General features: G+C 50.1%; 1 protein-coding gene across 4 annotated transcripts in view; it reads left to right on the top strand.

Annotated features, from left to right (window-relative positions):
• Window positions 1-20,712, top strand: part of LOC128799329 (protein CEPU-1) — a 356,251-nt gene that overhangs the window by 319,253 nt on the left and 16,286 nt on the right. For all 4 annotated transcript variants that reach the window (XM_053963658.1, XM_053963660.1, XM_053963659.1 and 1 more), the window contains one exon: window positions 9,142-9,267. In XM_053963658.1, coding sequence (XP_053819633.1) covers window positions 9,142-9,267 — 126 coding nt within the window. The remainder of the gene's footprint in view (window positions 1-9,141; window positions 9,268-20,712) is intronic.

Raw genomic sequence — 20,712 nt, 5'->3', positions numbered from 1 at the left:
GGCTTTTCTGGCATTCTCGGAGGCACGAGTGTGGCCGAGAAGAAGGCTCGAGGGCTTTGTTTGGGAGAAACAGGAAATGAAGGAGCAGTCCTAATGGGAAAGGAGAACAGCCCCCGCGTTCTCCAGGCGCATCAATATCCTTCCCTTGTGGGACCATCGCTCCCTCCTTTGCCTTTGCCTTTAGCTCTCTAAAATGTTGCTTGGTTGGGTTGAAGTTGGGGATTGGAATTTTAATTGCCCCTTTATGTACAGGGATACACAGCTGTGTCTCAGTGGCCTAATGACTGATTCTTAACTGTGGAGCTCTCATTCTGTGCAGCCCAATGGAAATACCTGCCCTGGCAGCCGCCCTCACTCTCCCTGTGCCTTTTTAACGTGGTTTTCCAAGCTCCACAGAGCCTGAGAGGCAGGTGCTGCAGAGCGTTGATCTGAACAGGCACTTCTGTCCCATTTGATCTTTGGCTTCCATTTCTCCATCCGTGAAGTGGGAATAATAATGCTTCCTTATCTCCCAGAGTTTTGATGATAGGGATAAACCACATTTGAAGGTTTAGGAAGGACATCATCCCACAGACTCTGGATCATCGGTATTTGCACTCCTGCTTGTTCCTGGCACCTTTGGCCAAGCTTTGAGATGATCCCCTGGGCTTGGGAAAGCTGTGAGTGTGCCTAGAAATGTGCCTTGGGATAGGATGAGGGACCAGAAATATTCCATGGGAGGGGTAGGAAGGCTGGGGGGCTCTTGGAGCCCAAGAAGGACAGCCTGAAAAATCAGGGATGTAAAGAAATGACAAAGAGGAGTAAGGAATGGATCAGGGCATCTTTGGGATGTTAGACCTGCCTCTGTTGGAGTGATGGATGAGTCACAGGAGATGTGCTCCCACGGGGATAGGAGGAGTGGCAGCACATGGAGGCATGGATCACCTCACCTGTGGTTCATTTTGAGCTGCTAGACCTTGCTGACCTTCCATTTTATGAGCTTTGTTCTCCCACTTCACAAGCTTTGTTCTCTCACTCTGCTCTCCCAGACAAGCAGAGTCTGGGCATAAGTAGCAGCCTCCAGACCACCTAATCAGACAATAACAGGGCTGTGCTCCCTGCCTGATCCATTAATTTTTTAACTGGAGTCAAAGGCAAAGATGGGAAGAAGCCCAAGCAGAAGTAAAAGCCCTGTCTGAAGCACGAGGGGCACCTGGAAGAACTGGAGCTCAGGAAGGATGGGAGGAAAGGGGCTGTCTGGGAACAGGCAGCACTGACAATGGAGGGATGTAAATAGATAAATGAGACAAAAAGGGCATGGATAGACTCAGAAGATCCAAATAAACTCAATCAAAACTTGGGGCTTTTGCATGGCTTCACATTAACACCACAAATCCCGATGGCTTTTGAAGTAAAGGCACCGGGTGCAGAGCGGCATTTGGGGAAGCACAGCTCATCCTCCTGCAGGGGTGGGCGAGCCGCGCGCTCTGCCTGGGCACGGGCTGGCAGCTCCTCGAATTAGCTGAGTGTCAGGGTGGAAGTGTAATCACAAACACTTACTTTGTGCTCCAGCCCGGGGAGAGGGAGCACAAGAGCGAGAGCGCAGAGATAAGAACAAATATGCAATAGCATAGTGTGTTTTTAATGGAAGGGAGATTTATTTCTCTCTGTGTCTTTTTAAGCCTCTAGATAGATCATAAAAAAACCCAGCCCAACCCACACACAACCTGTCTGCCTGAAATAGCCGAAATGTAATTTAAAGAGCATCATTTTAACTAATACTTCACTTCAGAGACACCTGCCCTATATTCATTGGAGATGCAGGCTGCTTTAGAGCATCTGATTTATCTTTGGAAAGGATGTTTGAGCTCCTTTGTTCCTGTCAGGTCCCTTTTGAGGAGTGAAGTGGCACAGGGGTGGTTCGGCAAGCTCAGCCCTTGGCGTGATGCCCACTCTGCATGGACAGAGAGCTGGAGGGGACAGGGAGAACCCCCCCTGCTCTCCAGCAGCAGAGTGGGGAGCAGGAGGGTGGGGCATGGGCACTCTGGCTGGTTGTGGGGAGGGGAGCTGGGGGTTTGTGCAGAATGTAGCAGGACAGAGTGTGTTGATGGATCAGATGAGCAATAACATGGATATTTGCTGTCTGTTGGAACGGGAGACTCCAGATTGACTGGGAAGGGCTGTTTGCAGGTACATCCACTTGAGACCCACGTCCTAAACTAGATCTGTGCATCTGTCCCCATAAGGAAATGCCCCCACATCCAGTTCCTGTGGCCATAGGTTCTGGGTGTCTTATTATTTCATATGTTGTTGTCTTTTTCATGAGCCTGCAAGGATGAAAAATTCTTGTCATTACATTGATGGAGAGATGGGACCAAATGAGACCAAGGGTTTTGCCAGGAGCACTCTGGCAGAGCCAGCATTCATCCATCCTTCTCTGCACTTATTGACCCACAGCAAGGATGCTTTTCTATGATTAAAAATAAAATAAAGGAAATTCCACAAATCATGCTTTTCTCCCAGGGTGGAGGAAAAGATCTCCTGTTGGCCTGTGTCCCCCAGGTCCCAGGCTGGTCCTAATCAGCCCCAAGCTGGGGTCACCTATGAAGGACGAGGGAGTGTAGGGATGAGTGTGAGGAAACATGGGGAGAGGAGAGCTGCTGTGAAATCCCTCGCTCACCCTTTCTGATCTGAAGTTCACTTGTAATATTTTCCCCGACTCGGGTTGCTAATGCGTTTTGTTCTCCAGAGTGTGCGTGGCCCGACTTCCCGTGCAGCCTTTAATTAGTTTCTGGATGATGACATCTCCGCTGAGAATCATCTCTTCGTGTCCCTCCGATCTTGGGGGGAGATAAAGGAATCTAATAAAGACATTCAGCATTTTGAGGTGATGAGTTTGACAAGCTTTGTATTAAGCACAAGTCGTGTTCAAACTTTCTGGGGTGCTGTCAGCACACTCTGGCTCGTCCCAACACAGGGATTTTCCCAAGGGTCTGATGGAGATTTCACTGGTACCCAGTGGAACGAGAGGAACTGGGGACCCTGTGTCCCCTGAGCAGGGTGTGACAGAGTCACTGTCACTTTGATGGTCACCGTGGAGGCAGTTGTGAGAGAGGCTGTCATGCCTTGAGGAGAGGTGTCAATAATGCTAGAAAAATGATGCAGGTGTCTTAAGGATTCGAGATCCTTCAATTTTCTGCCTTTCATGAGGCGTTGCTTGGCTTACAGGGGAAATCCCAGGTGGCTCGGGGTGCAAAAACTGGAAACTAGATCCATGCAGCGTGTGTGGAGTTGAAAATGAGATCTGTCTAGACAGGGAGCTGAACTGCCAAACACTCCTTGTTTGGCTGCATTTCTTCAAGGATAATAATGGAAAAACTTTGTTTTTTATATATTTTTTTTTGTTTTCTTTTCACTCAGCATCATTAGACTCATTTTAAAGAAGGCAACGAAGTCCAGAGCAGTGCCACGTCTTCCTTCAGGCATTGTAACATGAACACAGAACTCTCCCAAATCTGAGGGAGGGATTCTGCCTCCTCTTAAAGCTGCTTATTATTAGCCACGCAAAAAAACTCTGGTTTGATTCCCCACAGGTGTGGGGCTTGGTGTTAGGTGTTTTCTTCTTTTTTTTTTTTTTTTTTTCTAGGAAAAATGATGCAGATCCCTTTGGAGTCTTGAAAACAGGAAAGTTAATCTAGTGAGGCAGCACCCTGACTCCTTAGGGAGCTGCTTTTGATCCAGGCTCGTTCGTGACCAGGACCCATCCAGAAATCAGAGAAAAATCCTTGTGCTTGAGCCCCGACTCTCCTATTGTGCCACGTTTATTGTGGTGTATCCCTTGTTGACTGCAGTAGTAGTGCTGATTTATGCTGTCGTAAGTGGAATCAGATTGGGCTCCCTTTTGGCACTTAGCTATAAAGTTTGTCTGCAGAAACCCTGCTGTTTATGCGGTGAATTATACCCGCGTTCACAAATACTTTACTAATGAATGATTGGGAACGTCTTGTTTCCCCCTCCTCCTCTGAGTTATTATGATGCTGTGCTGTATAACCTGCTGCAGAGACGGGCGTAAAAAAATCTCGTGTCCTCCAAGCTTCCCTGCAACAGGAGCCGTTACCTATTGGGGAAATCATTTAGACACATTTCGGTGCCGTATGACACATCTCATTACGCCTCGCCTTAGAACGAGCAATTGTCATTAGTTATTTATTAATTGCTTATTAAGGTCGTTATGTATGTCCTCTTTGTTTCCAGCCGTCTTTCTTCATGGCTTTGGCTGCTGCCAGGTTTGTGAAGAGGGTGATCAGTCGCTCAGCGAAGCTGTGCTGAACCTGGGAAGGGGGTAGTGGTGCCAACCCAGGGTCCAGGCAGCCCTGGGAAGCAGGATATGCACCCACAAGGGGTTTGTGTACAAACCTTTGTGACTGAGCAGGCTCTGAGGCTGTGTCTGCCCTTCCTCACACCTTTGGACAGGCTCAAAACAGCTCCTGATATGATGGAAGGATGATATGAAGGAAGGATGAAATGATGGAAGTATGATATGACAGAAAGACAAAGCCCTCTCTGCTTTTCTCTTAACTATAATTGTGTTAGAGCAGCACAAACTGATTTAAAAGCCCATTATAATACACCTGTAATTGAAGGCGCAGGGCTCTCAATTTGCTCCCTGGAGGCAGAAAGCTTTGGAACACAAAAGAGGGAGGAGGCACCACGGAAGTGCCTGGCGCTGTGGCAGCCAGCACTGCACCTTCTCCTGACCTGGCAGCTACAAAACGCTCTGGTTACAGCCTGGAGGAGTCCTGGGGCTGGGTGTTGGGTCCCTGCCTTTGGCAGACCCTCAGTGTCCAGAGGGTGGGCTGGGTTTGACTCAGCATTGCTGGGAGCAGGGATAGGACAGCCAGGACTCCCCCTCACTGAATCCCAGCGGCAGAACCCGTGGCAGCAAACTCCGTAAAACACAGGGAAGTCTGAGTGTGACAGCAGTGAGAAGCTGTTACAAAAAGCAGGAGCAGCGTCAGGCTGATGCTCAGGAAGCTGCCAGTGCGCATCACAGATCGCCTGCAGAACACAAGTCTGACTCTCCCTCTTTTTCTTTCTTCCAGACACTTTTATAGTTGTTCTTTGTTGTTTCCTTTGATCTGGAGCAGATGTTGCTCGTGCTGGAAGATGAAGGGGAAGCAGGGCTGGGCTTTCCAGGACAGCCACTCTCTCCCAGGCTGTGCCAAGGGCTGAGACCCCTTGGCTGGGGCAAGCACCTGCTCTACTTCACTCCCACACCAGAAGGTGTTTGCTGGTCTGGAAAGGTCACAGCCGCATTTCTGCACTATATACCCCAAACTGGGTATAAAGGGGGTGCTTAAGGCAAAAAAATGCAATTACTCCTTGAAGAAGGAATAGGCAACCTGATTTGAAGTCCCCTTGCCAGTCCGAGCTGGAGAGGTTGTTCCAGATGCACCCTCCACTCAGCCTGATGCGTGGCTGAAATTTGGGGTGCTGGGGTGTCAGGAGACAGAGGTGGGGGCACGGGGTCAGGGGGAGGACAGCACAGGCAAGCAGCACAGTCAGTACATGCCAGGAAGGTGGGTGGGGAGGTGATGATGATGGAAATGGAGGTGGCAGGGCCCAAGCAAGGAGGCAAAGCTGGTGATGTTTATGCAGTTTGGGATGAACTATAAAAGGCAGCTGGAGGAATAATCAGGGAAGGCCTCAGAACTGCAGTGGGTGCCATGGGAGAGGCAGCAGAGGAGGTGGCAGAAATGCCTGGGGAGCCCCACCACATTCTCAGAATGTGAAGATCTGTGTGCAGCACTGCTGTGGCATCAGATCTGTGAGCTGCACACCTGTTCTGGCAGGAACGGGTGTTTGGAGGTGAAAGCAGAGCAGGGATATCGTCTGTGCCAGTGGCAGGAGGGTGTCTGTGCGCCAGGGAATAGATGTGTGTCGGCAGGCACATATGCTCAGATCCAGAAAGACATCTATCACCTGCCTGAACACCCTCAAACGTGGAGCTCACCATATGCTTTGGTTAAATATTTAAGCAAGCTGCTTTCTGTCCTGGGGACTCCTTGTGAGCAAGTGGGCACCACACTGGGGCAAGCTGGGGGCATGCCCTGGGAACCTGTGGGGGGCTGAGAGCACCCAGAGACCTTTCCCAGAACTGTGGCAAAGATGAAGGGGGAAAAAAGAAAGAGTTGGATCAATAAAGCACCAGCCTGTGGGGAAATCTGTGCAGTGTCACCGGAGCAGCTTGGCCAACACTGCCATGTTTAATCACTTCTGAGCGAGAGAGATGCTGAACACAAAAGGACTGCCCACAAGGAGAGGGTTCCCGCCTGGGAAGCCTGCATTTACTTAGCTTTATTTATTTATTCATTCCCAAAGGGGCACAGCTCCATCTGTGTCCTGCTTTCGGCAGAGGAAATGTCTCCTCTGCCCCACTGCTGCAGAAATGCCAAGTGCTGGTGGAAGTCCTTTAATGCAGCGGGAATGGAAGTGCCAGTGGCTCTTAAATAATATTAAATATATACTTGGATCATTTATTTATTAAGATTTCCCTCCCTAGTCTGGCAAAAGCCTTTCAACACACCTGTTGTGTCTCTAGAAAGGCATTTGGAATAGTTTGTGCAGTAAAATATTCAAATATTTAATTAGCATACAATAACGACCGTGTTAAATCCTACCACTGCATAGACAATTCCAGACTTAGTTAACAGCTTCAGTGACGTTTCCCTGGTTTGCTTCCCAGATGTTCTTGCCTCCTCTCATTCCAGATGGGGCACAGTAAATTGCATCTCCCTCAAAGTGTCCTGAGTTTGTCTGAGTATCGTGAACTTTTCCCCTATTGCGTTAGCAGTTTGAACTGCTTTTTATAGAATTATGGAAAGATTAGAGTTGCAAGGGACCTTAAACACCCACTAGTTCCATCCCCTGCACTGGGCAGGGACACCTTTCACTACCCCAGGCTGCTCCAAGTCCTGTCCAGCCTGGCCTTGAACAGTTCCAGGGATGGGGCAGCTGCAGCTTCTCTGGGCAACCTTGGCCAGGGCCTCACCACACTCATTGTAAAAAACTTCTTATACCTGTTCTAGATCAACCCTCCTCAGGTTAAAGGCATTCCCCTTTGTCCTATCAATCAAAATCAAGTTTAAATTGTTTTAATTATGTTTTATAACCTGGTCAGTTGATTTTTGTCTCTCATCTGGGTGGGTGCAAATGGGTCTGTGCAGTCCCAGAGCAGCAGTGTAAAGTCTGACCTGTTTTTTTTAAAGCCGCTGCAAAACAAGCTGAATTGGGTCGATGTGGATTCAGCAGTTAAAAACATCAGAAAGGTTCCTCTGTGATGCAGCAAACAGCGCATTAAAGATGATGGATACTGCTTTCCTTTTTTTCAGGACTTAGAGCTGGAAGCTCTTGCTGCTTCCCAGGCAAAGGTGGGCGACCACTGCGCCTCCGCCTGGCTCTTCCCACCCCTCCAAAATGACAATGGTAATACCCCCTTGGCCTATTTTTGTTGTGGAGGCCACACGCTCTGTGTTTTTAGTGCACACACGGATTTCCTGGCTGGCAGTCCCAGCCTCAGCAGGAACACAGTGGGGAAATCATGATGATGTTGTAATTAATTGCATCTCCTCAATGGACCTGGCCATGGGCAGAGCATTCCCAGCTCTGAGTGGTCCCATGAGGAGTGTGCTGTCCCCTTAGTGACACTGAAGCATATTAATATTTCTTTAGGTGTTGTCTTTGTACCCTCCATTGTCCTGCCCCAGAGCCCCCTCTGTTTGGGAGCAGCTGATCCAGAGTTGTTCTCCAGTGCATGATTAGCAGATTAGCCATCGTGCCCAGAGCAGCAAAAAAATGAACTCCCAGAAGCCCTTCAAAACAGAGAATAATTCATTACCCACCTTGATTTCCACTTAAAATGTACTTTAACTACACTTCCAACTACAAACCCTAAATCACCATCATGTTCACAAAAAATCCATCACTTTTTATTTTATTGCACGGCACTGGCATGACATAATCCCTTCCAGAGCGTCTTGGAGTGCTTTACGGATCAATAAATTACTTACCTGCGCAGCAGAGGCATTGCGTGCAAGGCCATTGCAGTCATTCTGGCTTGGCGCAGCCCGGGAAGGTGTGGGAGGTGGGGAGAGGCAGGGAAGGGAGGCTCGGGAGTGGGGTCCAAGTCAGGATTTGGGGTGTTGGGCTGCAGCCCCGAGTGGGGTGATGAATCTGGCTCTCCCAGCAAGGGTGGAAGGTGCAGGTGATTTGTGGCTCTCCTGCAAAGCGCTGCAGCCGGGTGCCAGTGCCTGCTAGGCTCCGGAGAAAGCCTGGAAATAAACCTGGGAAGGTGACAGTCTTTATTATATTCTGCAGGTGGAGGCTGATAACAGCAGCTGATGATTTTCCATCCTACATCCCCACCAGAAGATCTCCCAGCCCATGCCAGCAGCCACATCATGTCCTCTGCTCACACAGCAGCAGGAGCTGAGTGCTCCCTGCTTGCTCCTCTTCCCTTCCCAGCCTCCTCCTCATCACCCCCATCCTGTACCTGTGTCCCCTCCCGGGGCCTGGACCCCCTGTATCTGACTCACTCCTGAGTGCTCTGGGTGGCAGTGCTGATGCAGAGGGATGGCTTTCATCCCCACAGAATTTCCCTCCCTTAGCAGGGTTGTTGACCCTAGAGGCTCCACAGCAGACTCTCTCTTCATGCCCAGATCCTCTGGGTGCTCCTGTGCTTATAAGGGCCTGGCAGAGAGCCTGCACAGCTGCAGGAAAAGCTGCAGGAGTTTGAAGGGGGTGACTCGTGTTTTCTTGGGAAGATGCAGCTCTACTGGGAAGGGTTTGTCATGGCTAGGAGGACACAAGGAATGCTGGAAGTGGGGTAGGAAGAAATACTGTCTCACACCACGGAGGAGTTTCTCAAGCCTCCCTAAAATGACTGAATCCCCTCTGGCTACAGTTTCTTCCCACTTCAGCTGTGTCTTCTCTGCCCCCTCTTTTCCCTGTTTGTTCCTGCCAAGTCAGATGAGACTGATGGGCTACTGCAAAAATTGTCAAAGCAGAGGGAGGATGGAAATTCAGCCTCCTTCACCCACAGTCTAAGATTTGAATTGAAGCAGAACCAGTTTCATTTTTCTTCTCCTCTTTGCATCATTGCAGTGTCTCCAAAAATCACCGAGATCTCTTCTGACATCTCCATCAACGAGGGCGGCAACGTCAGCCTCACCTGCATAGCCACGGGCAGGCCAGACCCAACAATCACCTGGAGACACATCTCACCCAAAGGTAAGAACCAAACCTTACCAGAAATATTTTGGGAAGGGCACAGCACTCTTTGTGAGTGTCTGGGGAGGGGTCGGTGGCTCGTTCTGTTGCCAGGAGAAGGTGAAATGCACCAAAAAGATGTGACTCAACACAGGACTTGGTGACTTTGGTGGAGGAATATCCATCCTGGTGGTTGGGAAGAGGAGCTGATGGTTTTGGTCCTGCAGAGGACTGGCTGTAGGTGCCAGGTTGGGTTTGTCGTGCTTAGAGATTTATAGAATCAGGGAATACTCTCTGTTGGAAGGGACACACAAGGATCATGGAGTTCCTGCATGGGGCACTCGCATTGCACATTGAATGTGCTTGTTTGGCCATGTTTTGAAAATTTTTCAGGCAATTCTTACAGGTTGCTTCAAAGGAGGATTGTAAATAGTGCAAATGAGCAGGAAAACACATGAAGCATTAATTGGTGGCCTTGTTAATTGGTAAGCAAACCCTCAGCAGAACTGTGTGGGTGTGACTGCTGGGAAGCAAATTCCCAGGCGTGCAGGACCGTATAATTTCAACCCCCTTTCCCAGCTGCTTTTTGGCATTTGCTTTGCGTTTTGCTGCCCTGTTATTCCCAGGCGGTTGCGAGGTTCTCGTGGGTGAGCCGGGGGTGAGATCCGGAGGCTCTGGGTGGGATGAGCCGTGCGGCCAAGCGGCAATGCCTGGCTCTGATGCTCTGATCCTGTCTAAGCGCTTCAGTTCCACCTCAGTCGTGTTTCCCCTGAGGTTTTACCAACGTGGGCTGTTGTTCCAGACAACTGCCTCAAGCTCTCCTCGGGGACGCCCAGCCAGGCTGTCCGGCAGCCGAAGGAGCCGCCGCAGGGGCGGATGGCGCCGTGGCTGCTCTCCCTGCTCAGCTCCTGACGAGGGCTGCGGTGTCTCACTGCAGCTCCATTGATTTTTTGCTATTTGTCTGTGCTGGAGCGAATGGCTGGGCCAGATCCATCACTCTGCAAAGCCCAGGCAGAGTGAGCTGAGTTGGTGGCATCTCAGTCGCTTCCCTTGACAGGAGCCTCTACAAACCATTCCCCCAGAGCTTACTTATGTTGGCTTATCCACTGCAGGTGGTCTTGCTTCTGAGCTGGTGGCTTTGGTCAGGGTCTGGGCATGGATCCATGTGCTCCTCCCCATCCCTGAGCGTCTCTCTATGGAATCAAAGTTGCTGTCACTGTGTGTCACCGTCAGGCAGCATTTATGGTTGAGGCAGCCCATGTGTTTCCACCTTGAAGCTTCTTCTTCCTTCCCTTCCCTTTGTCTATCCTGACAACATATTTTTGTTTTGCTCAGCCTCCTCAGTACCTGTTTTCAACAAGCATCTTGTTTTTCCACAGCCCCACTCTCCTTCCTACATCCCCTCCTGCTCCCTGGAACCCTTGTCTCCCACTCATGTGCCCCTTGCTGCCTTCTCCCACATGCCATCCATCCTGTCCTAACCAGGCTCCCAGCTCCTGCTGCCTCTGTCTTTCACAAGGGCTATTTTCTGTGTTTGCTGCCATCCAGCAGGTTTTTTTTCCCCAGGGAATCTTTACATGCGCTCGAACCAGATGTTTCCATTTTACTTAGGACTTAGCTGCTATGGAAACTGAGGATGCACCAGGAGAGGAAGAGTGAGCTAATCAGAAATTACCTGTGGCGCTGTGTAATTTGCAGCAGCAGCTCTTTCCTGATTTTGGCCATGATTAGGCATTCTGCTTTCAAAACTCAAAGGAACAAATGATCACAGAGATTTACCAGAGCCTGGTCTCCTGCTGATGGAGGGTGATGAGCCCAGAAGTGGCCCAAGACAACTTCCATGGCTGCCCATCTCCATGGGCAGCTCCTCCGTTTCTAGGTCTGCCAAGCCACCGAGGGGAACCTCTACTTCTCCATTTTGCATTCACCACACAGAGCAAAGATGAAGATCGAAGTGTGAGGACTGAAATGAGAGCCAGAGAAAATGCATAGAGGTGCTATAGCAGATCTGGGATGTAGGATACATTCTAATTCAGAGTGCCAGGGGCAAGCAAAACCCAAAGCTTGCTGCTGGCCCCTCTTGGCTGCTGTTCTTCTACTCATCCCATGGGAAGTCTCAAGCGAGCTGCCTCCTGTTCCTTCTCACCATCTTCCTCCATCTCTCTTGAAGTGGTGGAGAAAAGGGATGAGGGAGAATTGTTTGAGAGAATGCTGGTGCATAATTTAAGGTTTTACACAGCGGGTGGGGAAGTGGCTCTCAGCAGAGCTGCTTGGGACAGGCTGTGCCAGCGCTGTGTGTGCCAGGCACAGCCGCACCAGGAGCTGAAGGACGAGTGCCCGAGCTGACACTGCTGAGTGCTGCTCTGTGCAAAGGCACTTCACGGGTTTTATGATTTCCTTGGCACCTGCAAGCACACAGTGCGCCTCTTGGTGGGAAATGGAGAAAATAAGAGTGTTTTCTCACCAGGGAGTGCATGGGCAGGCCTTTCAGAGGATATACACTGAGAGCAGCCCAGCTCCCTGGTGACTGATCTCACTTGAGATCCTTTTCCAGCCACTCCAGGCTCCTCTGACTGCTTGGCTGTTCTGTCTCTGCTCCAATGAATTTGAATTCAGTGGCTTGGGCTGGTAAACTCTGCTGAATTTTCCTGCCTGCAGCTGTTGCCATGTTCTAGGAGTCATGAAGACCATTTTGGAAGCTCTCTTTGGTTTGGGGGCTGGAGGAGTTCCTGCAGCTAGGATGAGTAGACCAAGTTCATGGTATAACTCAAGAGCTCAGTGACCATTAGCAAGAGAGTTTTCTGCTTCTGATTTTGTGAAATGCAGGCATGCTGGCCCTGTTGGTGCCTCCATCAGTTCTCAGACCTTGGTCCTATCTGTGCCCATTCTCATCCTCCTGCATGAACAAAAGCAGGCTGCTGGCCCTGGAGAAGAGCTTTGTGAGCCTGTGGCCAGTCCAAATAAGGTGTGATACAGTCTGTCTTCTGTCCCTCTGCCTCACTTCTCTCTGTCTTATTTTATTTCTCCTCCAAGTAATGCTGTATTAACTCACAGCAACTCCTGTTAATGCAGCTGAACAGATCGAGGTGGAAAAAGAAGTGAAGCTGCTGGAGTCACAGCTTTTTCTGCCTCAGCAGAGGAGGCTCAACAGCTTTGAGGCTCTGTCCTGGGCTTGGATGCTCCAGCTGGCATCACAAGTACCAGCAGAGCTGCCAGGCACTGGGGCTTCAAAACTCAGCTCTCTGAAATTGCTGTGAGGTGCCAAGATCTGGCATGGGATGGGGCAGCTCAGACTTTTGGGATGGCAATTAAGAGAAGCATCTTGAAGGTGAAGGGAGGGAGCAAAAGAGGGAGAGAATTACATGGATAACAGTGGCCTGGATGTAACACCTGGCATGAAGGCCCAGAGGAGGTAGAAGTTGCATAGACCTGGACTAAGAGGTCTGAAAGGCAACGCTCTTTGTGCCTATAAACATCCATTTTGCACCCTTAGGTGCCAAGCACGTCTGTGTTTCCAAGTCTTTGGCTGGATTACAGTCCCCAGCCTCAGTGCTGAGGCTGTCTGTAAACTGCGGTGAGGTCTTCTAGTTAATAGTCTGGTTTTGGTCACTCAGGTGTTTCCATAGTTACTGGGCTTTTTATTTATTTTTGGGGGGTAACTGATGTTGTCATGGCGATTGTCATATTGTCAGGCCAGTTTTCATCTCTCGGTGGATGAAGGCTGAGATTTCTTGGCTGGGAAAAAGCACAGCACGCCGGGCCATCGGGCTCAGGGTGACGCCAAGGCACTGGCAGAGAGAGTGGCACCACGTTGAGCTATCCAGGGGATATTTATCTGTGCTGCAGACACAAAACTAGTCATGCCTCACATTAAGCTTGGGAAATGTGCCAAGGAATTGAAGTGAGGGATCTTCCAGGAGGAATGGAGGCTAAGCAGCCTCTGTCCCAGGAGAAGCAGACGCAGTTTAGCAGTCATGATGGGGAGGGCTGTGTGGGCAGACAAGTGGGGTTATGACAGGGCCAGGGGCACAAGGAAAGGGTGTAAAACTGGGGGTGTGCATGTGGATCCCTCCACTGGCTCATCCAGCACCGCTCTGCCACACACAGACATCCCGAGCCAGAGGCTGCATCCAAGTCGTCATCCTTAATGACCCTTGATGGACTTTTCTGCCATGGTTTTATCTAATTGCTTTTTGATTATTGCTGTAGTATGATGGATTCTGGTGTGAGGCTTAAGACAGTGGCTGCCAGGGTAGGAAAACATTATGGTTTGGCTGATGGTGTATTTACTAGTAAGAGGTCTGATCGAGAGGTCTGTGTGGTGGGAATCCCTCATTAATCTCAGGATTAAGCTGGGTGCTGAAAGCTGGATCCCGTGCAAAGCTGGAGTCGTGAGCTGAGGCTGAGCTGTCATTTGTGGAGCAGGTGATCCCTCAGTGCTACAAGGTAGAGACTGGGGAGATGCTCAGAGGATCCTGATGTGGCCACATCCAGGATATCCCCCATGATCAGCCTGTTTAACCTCCGCAGCCTCCCTGGAAGAGGTACAATCGCAGTCCCTTGTCTCACAGAGCTGCAGGAGGATAAACACATTCCAGACGTGAGGCACTCAGATGCAGCAGTAATCACAGCTCGTATACACACTTAAGATAGATGAGACACGGTGGCCTGATGTGGCAGAGGTCTCATGAGATCATCTGTCTATACATCAGCAGCAAACCAGCAAAGGGACTCTGGGAGAAGTCTGGTATATTTGGATATATTGATTCTCCCTGGCTCTTGGCAAGGCTTAAAACAAGAGGACAAACATCTGCAAAAAATATCTAGCTTGAAGAGGTGCTTGTCCCTGGGAAGGGGAGACATCCTCCCATCTCAGAGGTTTGTCCATTAAGCACATTGTCTGCTATCTTCGTCCTCCCTGGAGAGGAGGCAGAGGATATTTATAGGTTGGACACCAGATCTGGAGCCCAGCTGGGAGGCACAGGGAGACGGGGGATCCACTTGGGTGGGAAAATCTCTTCCTGCTTCTTGCTGCCTTTTTCCTGCCCTGATCAGCTGCACGTGCTGTGAGATTGCTCCCATTAGCCCGGCCTCACGTCACCTCGTTAATGGAAGACCAGAGAGCCGTGTCCTCTCCTGGCCCTTTTAGCAGGGAAATACCTCTCAGAGGGAGCAGATGGTTCGTGTAAGGCTCCTTCTGTGTTCATCCTGGGTCTTGTGTCTCTGCTCTGCCTCTTTTCTGCTTTGAAGATTTGCTTTGAGCCAAGATGAGTGATGTGTCAAAGGAGGGAAGTGAGTGCTCCTGCTGTGTGATGGAGCTCAGAGCCCAGCCTGAGCTGCTGGCTCTGCTTGGGTTGGGATGGGATGGGATGGGTTTGGATGAGTTGGGTTGGGATGGCCACCATGTTGTGCATGCTGTTCCACCTCACTTTACTGCATCTGTCCCTCCTGTCTTTTGGGGTCTGGGTGACTCAACAGAGGTTCAACTGACACACTTGATGGCCAAGCACCTTGTCCTCCTTCCTAGAGGCAGTTGCAGGCCTGGGCTCCAGTGTATTAACTGGAGCATTTCAACTGGCTCCAATCCTGTCGGCAGCTCAACCGTCCCCTTGTTTACTGTTGAAATAATTACTGCTTTGCCATAATATTAGCTCTGAGCCGTGACTCCATTACCATTATCGCCGGAATATTACCCATTTATTATCTCCCAGCAACCCTGGAAGATGAACACTAGGCTTCAGAGACCAATTGTTTTACAACAGACAGGATCTTGGTGTGCATTGTTTAATGAGGTAAACTACATTATAGCTGGCATTAATTTGGCTGCGGTGCTCTCCACTAATCATTGTTAACCTGTAAATCTGCCACCACTTTTGATACTCCTTTAATCAACATGTGCCAGATGGAGCAGCCGGGCAAAGGGTCAGCAGTGGTCCAGCTCTGCTTGTATCATGTAGGATATACAAATAGGAGAAATAAATAGGGTGAAGTGGTCATGGACTTTGAGATGGACACTGTGTTTTTTGTGTGGTTGTGGTGATGGAGGCAACTGGCTTTGCCATGGGTTGCTTGAGAAGAGTGTGGATCCATATGACCACCAGCAAGATCCTGACAGGGATCAGGGGACATATTCAGCCTGTTGAGTGCCAACAGCTTCCCCATCAGCTCCCATGGGAGAGGGATCTGACCCAGCAGGAGAGAGAATCTGGTGGAATCATGGCATGGGCTCCAGGTTGTTCTTTCTCCAAGGAATGACTAAAACTTGGTTAGCGTGACATGTGGAGAGCTTCTTTTAGCATTTCCCTTCCTGATGCACCCTAGTTCCTCCTGCTTCTTCAAAGCAATGGGAAGATTATGTACTTTTATGTGTATAAAAGTAATATTTTTGGTTCCCTGCATGGTGGAAATGAACTCTTGGAGCTGATTTTGCATATTTGGCATATCTACCTCTAAAATATGCAGCTTGGTACAAAAATAACAAGACCTCTTCCAGCTACAAATGAGGCAATGTCTTTCCCTTAAGAAAAGGGGGGGAAAAGCCTCTTGCTTTCAAGACAGTCCCTAAATGCAGCTTTGCAATGTCACACTTTCCCAGTTTGCCAGAGGCAGAGAGGGATCTGCTCCTTGTCACAGTTTGGGGAAGAAACTACCTGCTACCCTAATAGGGGGAAAAAACAGGAAACCTTGCCTGCATCCCCAAATATTTTCCTGTGCCTTATACCTTTGAAAGGTGGTCTCTGACCACCTTTCCCACAAAGATGAGACCCACTGAGGAGTTACAAATGCCCTAAACTGTGCTCTGCACGACATCTCCCTGCAGGAAGAACAGGATATGTTAATGGCGTGGTGGGACAAAGCAGACAAAACCCAACACACCAGCAATGTCAGCTTGCTGGATTTTCCATCTCTTTTTTATTGCTGAACACAACTCCCTATTTCCCCGATAAATGTGTGGCTTTGTGTCGCTCCCTGCCTGGGACTCCCCTTTCATTCAGCTGGGCTGGGGAAGAGCAAGGGACAGGAGCGTCTGAGATTCCAGAGATCTCCACGCAAATTAAAACCTTTTATCAGCCCCTAATAGCTGTGCAAACTAATTATATTTGGGCCAAACTTTGCCAGCGACTCCCCTGAGGTATTATTATAAAAATCTGAGCTGTGGAAATGCGTCCCCATTCTGTCAACACCAGGTCGCTCCAGCTATAGAAAACTCTGCTCTGGCTCCTTTTAGCTCCCGTGATGTGCTTTGCATAAGCTGTTGCTGTTGTTTTCAGGAAGGAGAGAGCCTGGCTGGGCTGGGTCACACGTGGCCCAGGTCTGCTGAGCCAAGGACAGGGCTGTGTACTGGGTAATAGCACTGAAATATTTATTTCTACAAGTCCTGCCGGCCTGGCTCAGTTTGTGGCCATCAACGTGACTTTGGGGCTGTGGGTGCACAAGTACTTCCATCCCTGGAGAAATGGGATGTGGTGATCAGGGGTGGGAAGGATGCTGGAGAGATGGGGATGCTCAAACACAGCAGGCAGGAGATGGGAATGAGCAGCCCAAGGAGAAAGCACGTGGGGCTCTCCATGGACGTTTTTCCCAGTGCCAGTTCCTTGCTGGGTGGCTCCTTGTGGTGTTGGACCTGATTTCCACCCAAATTTGTTCTTTCTTTTTCCTGACATCACCATTTGCTCCATTCTTTGCCTCATAACCTTGTTCCCAAGCTTGCACGGGGTAGGGCACCAAAGATAACCCCCATGTTCGTTCACCCCCACTGTCCATAGATGGAGGCAGCACAAGAAAATGCTTTGAGCCAAACTTCCCAGTGGGAAGGAGGTTTTTGGCCTGTGCCACCATTCCCCCACCATCCTTGCGCTCTTCCTGGGGCGCAGATTGCCGGCTAATGGGGCGGAGCTACTGCAAGCACTCTCCATTAATGGAGCAGAATATAAACAGAATAAAGCCTTCATTTCCCGGGCTGTGATTTCATTATTAATATACTTTACAGTTCACAGGTTGTTCATTTGCTTCCATGTTTTCTCAGCTGGTGTAATCTGCTGCACGGAGTGAGAAGAGTCATAAAATTTCCATTTCCAGTTGAATGTGCGTCCAATTCGCCATGAAATGTTTCTCTCTGTCGTGAATATTAAGTGCCCAAGGAGTCAGTGGCCCCGGGATTAAGCAGGGCAGGTTGCCAGCCCCTCTCTGTATCCCAGGGGTGCAGGAGAGAAGTGAGTGTAGAGAAGGAAAGGTGACAATGCAAATTGGGGGGACTGAGGGAAAGACCATATGTCAGAGGGAGGAAGAGGGAAAAGAGGAGGAGAGAAAGTGAGGATAGAGGGAAAGGGAGGAAATTGAGTGGCAAAGAAGCTTCAAGGGGGGATGTGGTGGGCAGAGGATATTCTGACAGGACTGACCTACACTCACCTCCTCGTTTCCCTGTTCTATCACCTTGGCATTTGTCAGGGAAGATGTTGCACCAGTGTTTGACCCAGTTTGTAAATCAGTTGTTGATGTCTGTGTTCGGTCACTGCCAGGGGCCTCAGGGCGATGCCCTTCCCCTGGCCTGAATATGGGTAGAAAAAGAATCTCCTTGTCTCTGGTGAGGCTGAGAAATGCTGCTGTGCTTGTAAGGGCAAGGATCTGGAACGTGCTGGCCAGCCAGAGTGGCTCAGCTGCCCCGTACCAAGCTGGAGAACAGCAGTGAAGCTACAGCCACAGAGCTGTAGCACCATTGCAGACACAGAAAAAGGATTTTTCACATGCATTTCAGAAGAAAAAAAAAATCCTGTTCTGTTCATGTTAAACAGCCAGCAGGAAATTTGTTGTGTATTTAGGGTATTTAATGGCTTGTAGCCAAGCAATGGGTTTCTGGGACAAGGAAGCAGAAATTTGGGTACTTGTGGCAGGTGGTCATGCCCCGAGGCTGGGAAGTGGTGGGACCAGCAGTGCCATGGAGGGGTGCCCACAGCTGCAGTGCTACTGGCAGTGGGCACATCTGGTGGTACATCTGGCACGTTGATGCAGCTGGAGATGGTGAGAGATGTGTGCCCTTGTTACCCCTCCCCGGCCTTGCAATAGTAGCACGGGATGTGCTGTCACTGCTGGGAAAGGGGACAAAAAGGCAAACCATGGTGGCATGCCCAGGCTGTGGGAGTAACTTGGGCGCTGCCCCGAGCCGATGGCATCATTTCCTTCCAACTCTTTGCTGAAATTACTTCAGCCACAGCACTCCTCACTGCAGGGAAAAAAAATGCCTCTTCCTTTCCCATCTTCTCTCGGTCGAGTCAAGATAATAATAGTCTTTTTCTGATCCCCTGAACTTTCCCATCTGCTTGGTAAAACAATGGCAATTCTTTTTCCTCCTGGCCTCTCTCTCTCTGTCTTCCTCTCTTTTATTTTTATTCTTCTACGGTATAATTTAAAGCCAGAGCAATGCTGTAGCCCATGGGTTTTTCCCCTTCCTGTGACACACTGCTGTTATTTAAAATGGCATTTCCCTTGCAGAGCAGTGCCTCTCGCTGCCCTGCCAGCTCCTGTAGCAGGGCCAATACCTACACAGAGGCCTGAGGAGGGGATGATGGGCTCCAAGGAAGGGCCTCAGCCCAGCCTCCAGTCCCCCAGTCTCAGCCACCCAGCGTCACACATCCCTGAAATTCCTGTCACAACCACCCTATCCCCCCTCTCCAGGCCCAGGGCATCCTCACCAGCCCCCCAGAGCCCCAAACCCATCCAACTCACCACCCCTGCATTTCCCTGGCTTTTCTCAATAAACCACAATATTGTGAGTGATCCTGCAGAAATGGAGACATCAGTGCCATAAAACACAAGGGACAGAGCAAGGCCACTGGGCTGGAAAATAGCGTGTCTGAAAAAATAAAGACGGGATAAAGATGATGGAGAGGCGACAGCGAGTCTCACCCTGCCATGATTCAGATGACTCCGGGGGCTGAAGAGTGGTCAGGGGGTCCCAGGGGAAAAAGAGGGATGGAAAAATATCCCCCATTTGCAGAAAGTTGTGGCAGCAACAAAGTCCGGGCTTGCCATGAGCTGCCTGCTGGGATATGTGTGGAGAAGGGAAAGTTTCCCAGATCCCCATGACTTCTTGCCAGCACTGGAGATGGATTTAGCTGACACTTGATGCTTATTTTTTTACTCTAATGCCATTATGCCACTTGCTTCCCATCTGAGGGATATTTCCCTAATGCGGCTGAAATACGGCTTAACCGAGGTTACAGCCATTTAATGCTTTGCATTGCAATTGCTTCTTAAGAGCTTGTCCTGTGGAGAAAGCCTTGGGGTTTAAATTTCCAGCCAGAGGGACCCTTCGGTCCTGGCTGCCAGCAGCTCTTTTTCACACAAATCCAGAGGAAAGCAAGGTGCCTCGAGTTTGGCAGGGGTTGGGAATGCTTTCTCCTGCACAGCAGTGTGGTCACATGGAGTTGCTGGGAAGGGATGTGGTGGATCTCCCATGGAATTTTTTCAGGTTCTTTGCAAAGCACCTGCAGATAAACAGGCAGGAGCAACCTTGGTTCTTGCTCTCCTCGCCAAGCCCTGTGCACCATCGCTTCTCCTAGAGCCAGCGAGGAAGCTGCCAGAAATGGGATGAGCTCCAGAGGAGCCAAGTTGCGACAGGATTTAATGGAGGAGCAGCGTTCCCACAAACAGGATGCGTGTTTGAGCGATTTTCTCCAGCAGCATCTGTCGCTCTCCAACATCTTGGTAGCATTGCAACAAATTATTTAACCACTACCCACTGTACCCCATCTGTTAGGCAGCCCCTCCACATGGATGGGGCCCTACTTCCCACCTTTCCAGAGGAACTCACCAGCAAAGGCTGAGCGCCAAACAACAGGACAAATTAAATCAAAAGCACAGCTTCGGCACCCAGGGGGAAAATGCACATCAGCTTTGACTTATTGCATGGCGCACGCTTACAAGAGAGAAGCAGCGGCTTTTGTCACTGCAAGGGGCCATGAAAAATGAATTAGGGCCGCTGCTGGGAGAGGGCATGCAGGAGAATCTTTCATTCCGGCAACGCTGTCCTCTCTCACCTTGGAAGCAGCTACGGGGAAAAAACCACAGGGAGGAAGGAGGAGTGAGGAAAAGAAGGAGAGAGGACTTTGTGTTGGGCACCTGACTGAATGCTCTGGGCTGTGAAAGAGACCATGGGAGGAAGAGTGGTGCCAGGAGCAGTGTTGGTGCCCGGGCAGGAGCTGCTGGGAGATGCTATCTCCTCAGGAGCTCTCTGGAGAGGGCTTGGCTCTGTGGCAGCCTCAACATTGATTTTCATGTACCTTTTGCATTTGTTTTTGCAAGGAGGCAGAAAAGCTCCATGGGAAGTGGCTCCATGCCAGTCACAGCTTCTGCTGAGCATCAGTCCCTCCCAGTGTCACCACAAGGGTCACCCTTGCCTTTCCAGGGCCAAGGAGAAAGGGATCCAGCTCATGCTGGTGATAATGGGTGTCATTAAGAACAGCAGCC

The sequence above is a fragment of the Vidua chalybeata genome, chromosome 23 (genome assembly GCF_026979565.1).
Source record: "Vidua chalybeata isolate OUT-0048 chromosome 23, bVidCha1 merged haplotype, whole genome shotgun sequence".
Taxonomy (NCBI): domain Eukaryota; kingdom Metazoa; phylum Chordata; class Aves; order Passeriformes; family Viduidae; genus Vidua; species Vidua chalybeata.
This window is presented reverse-complemented; position numbering and strand designations above follow the sequence as displayed.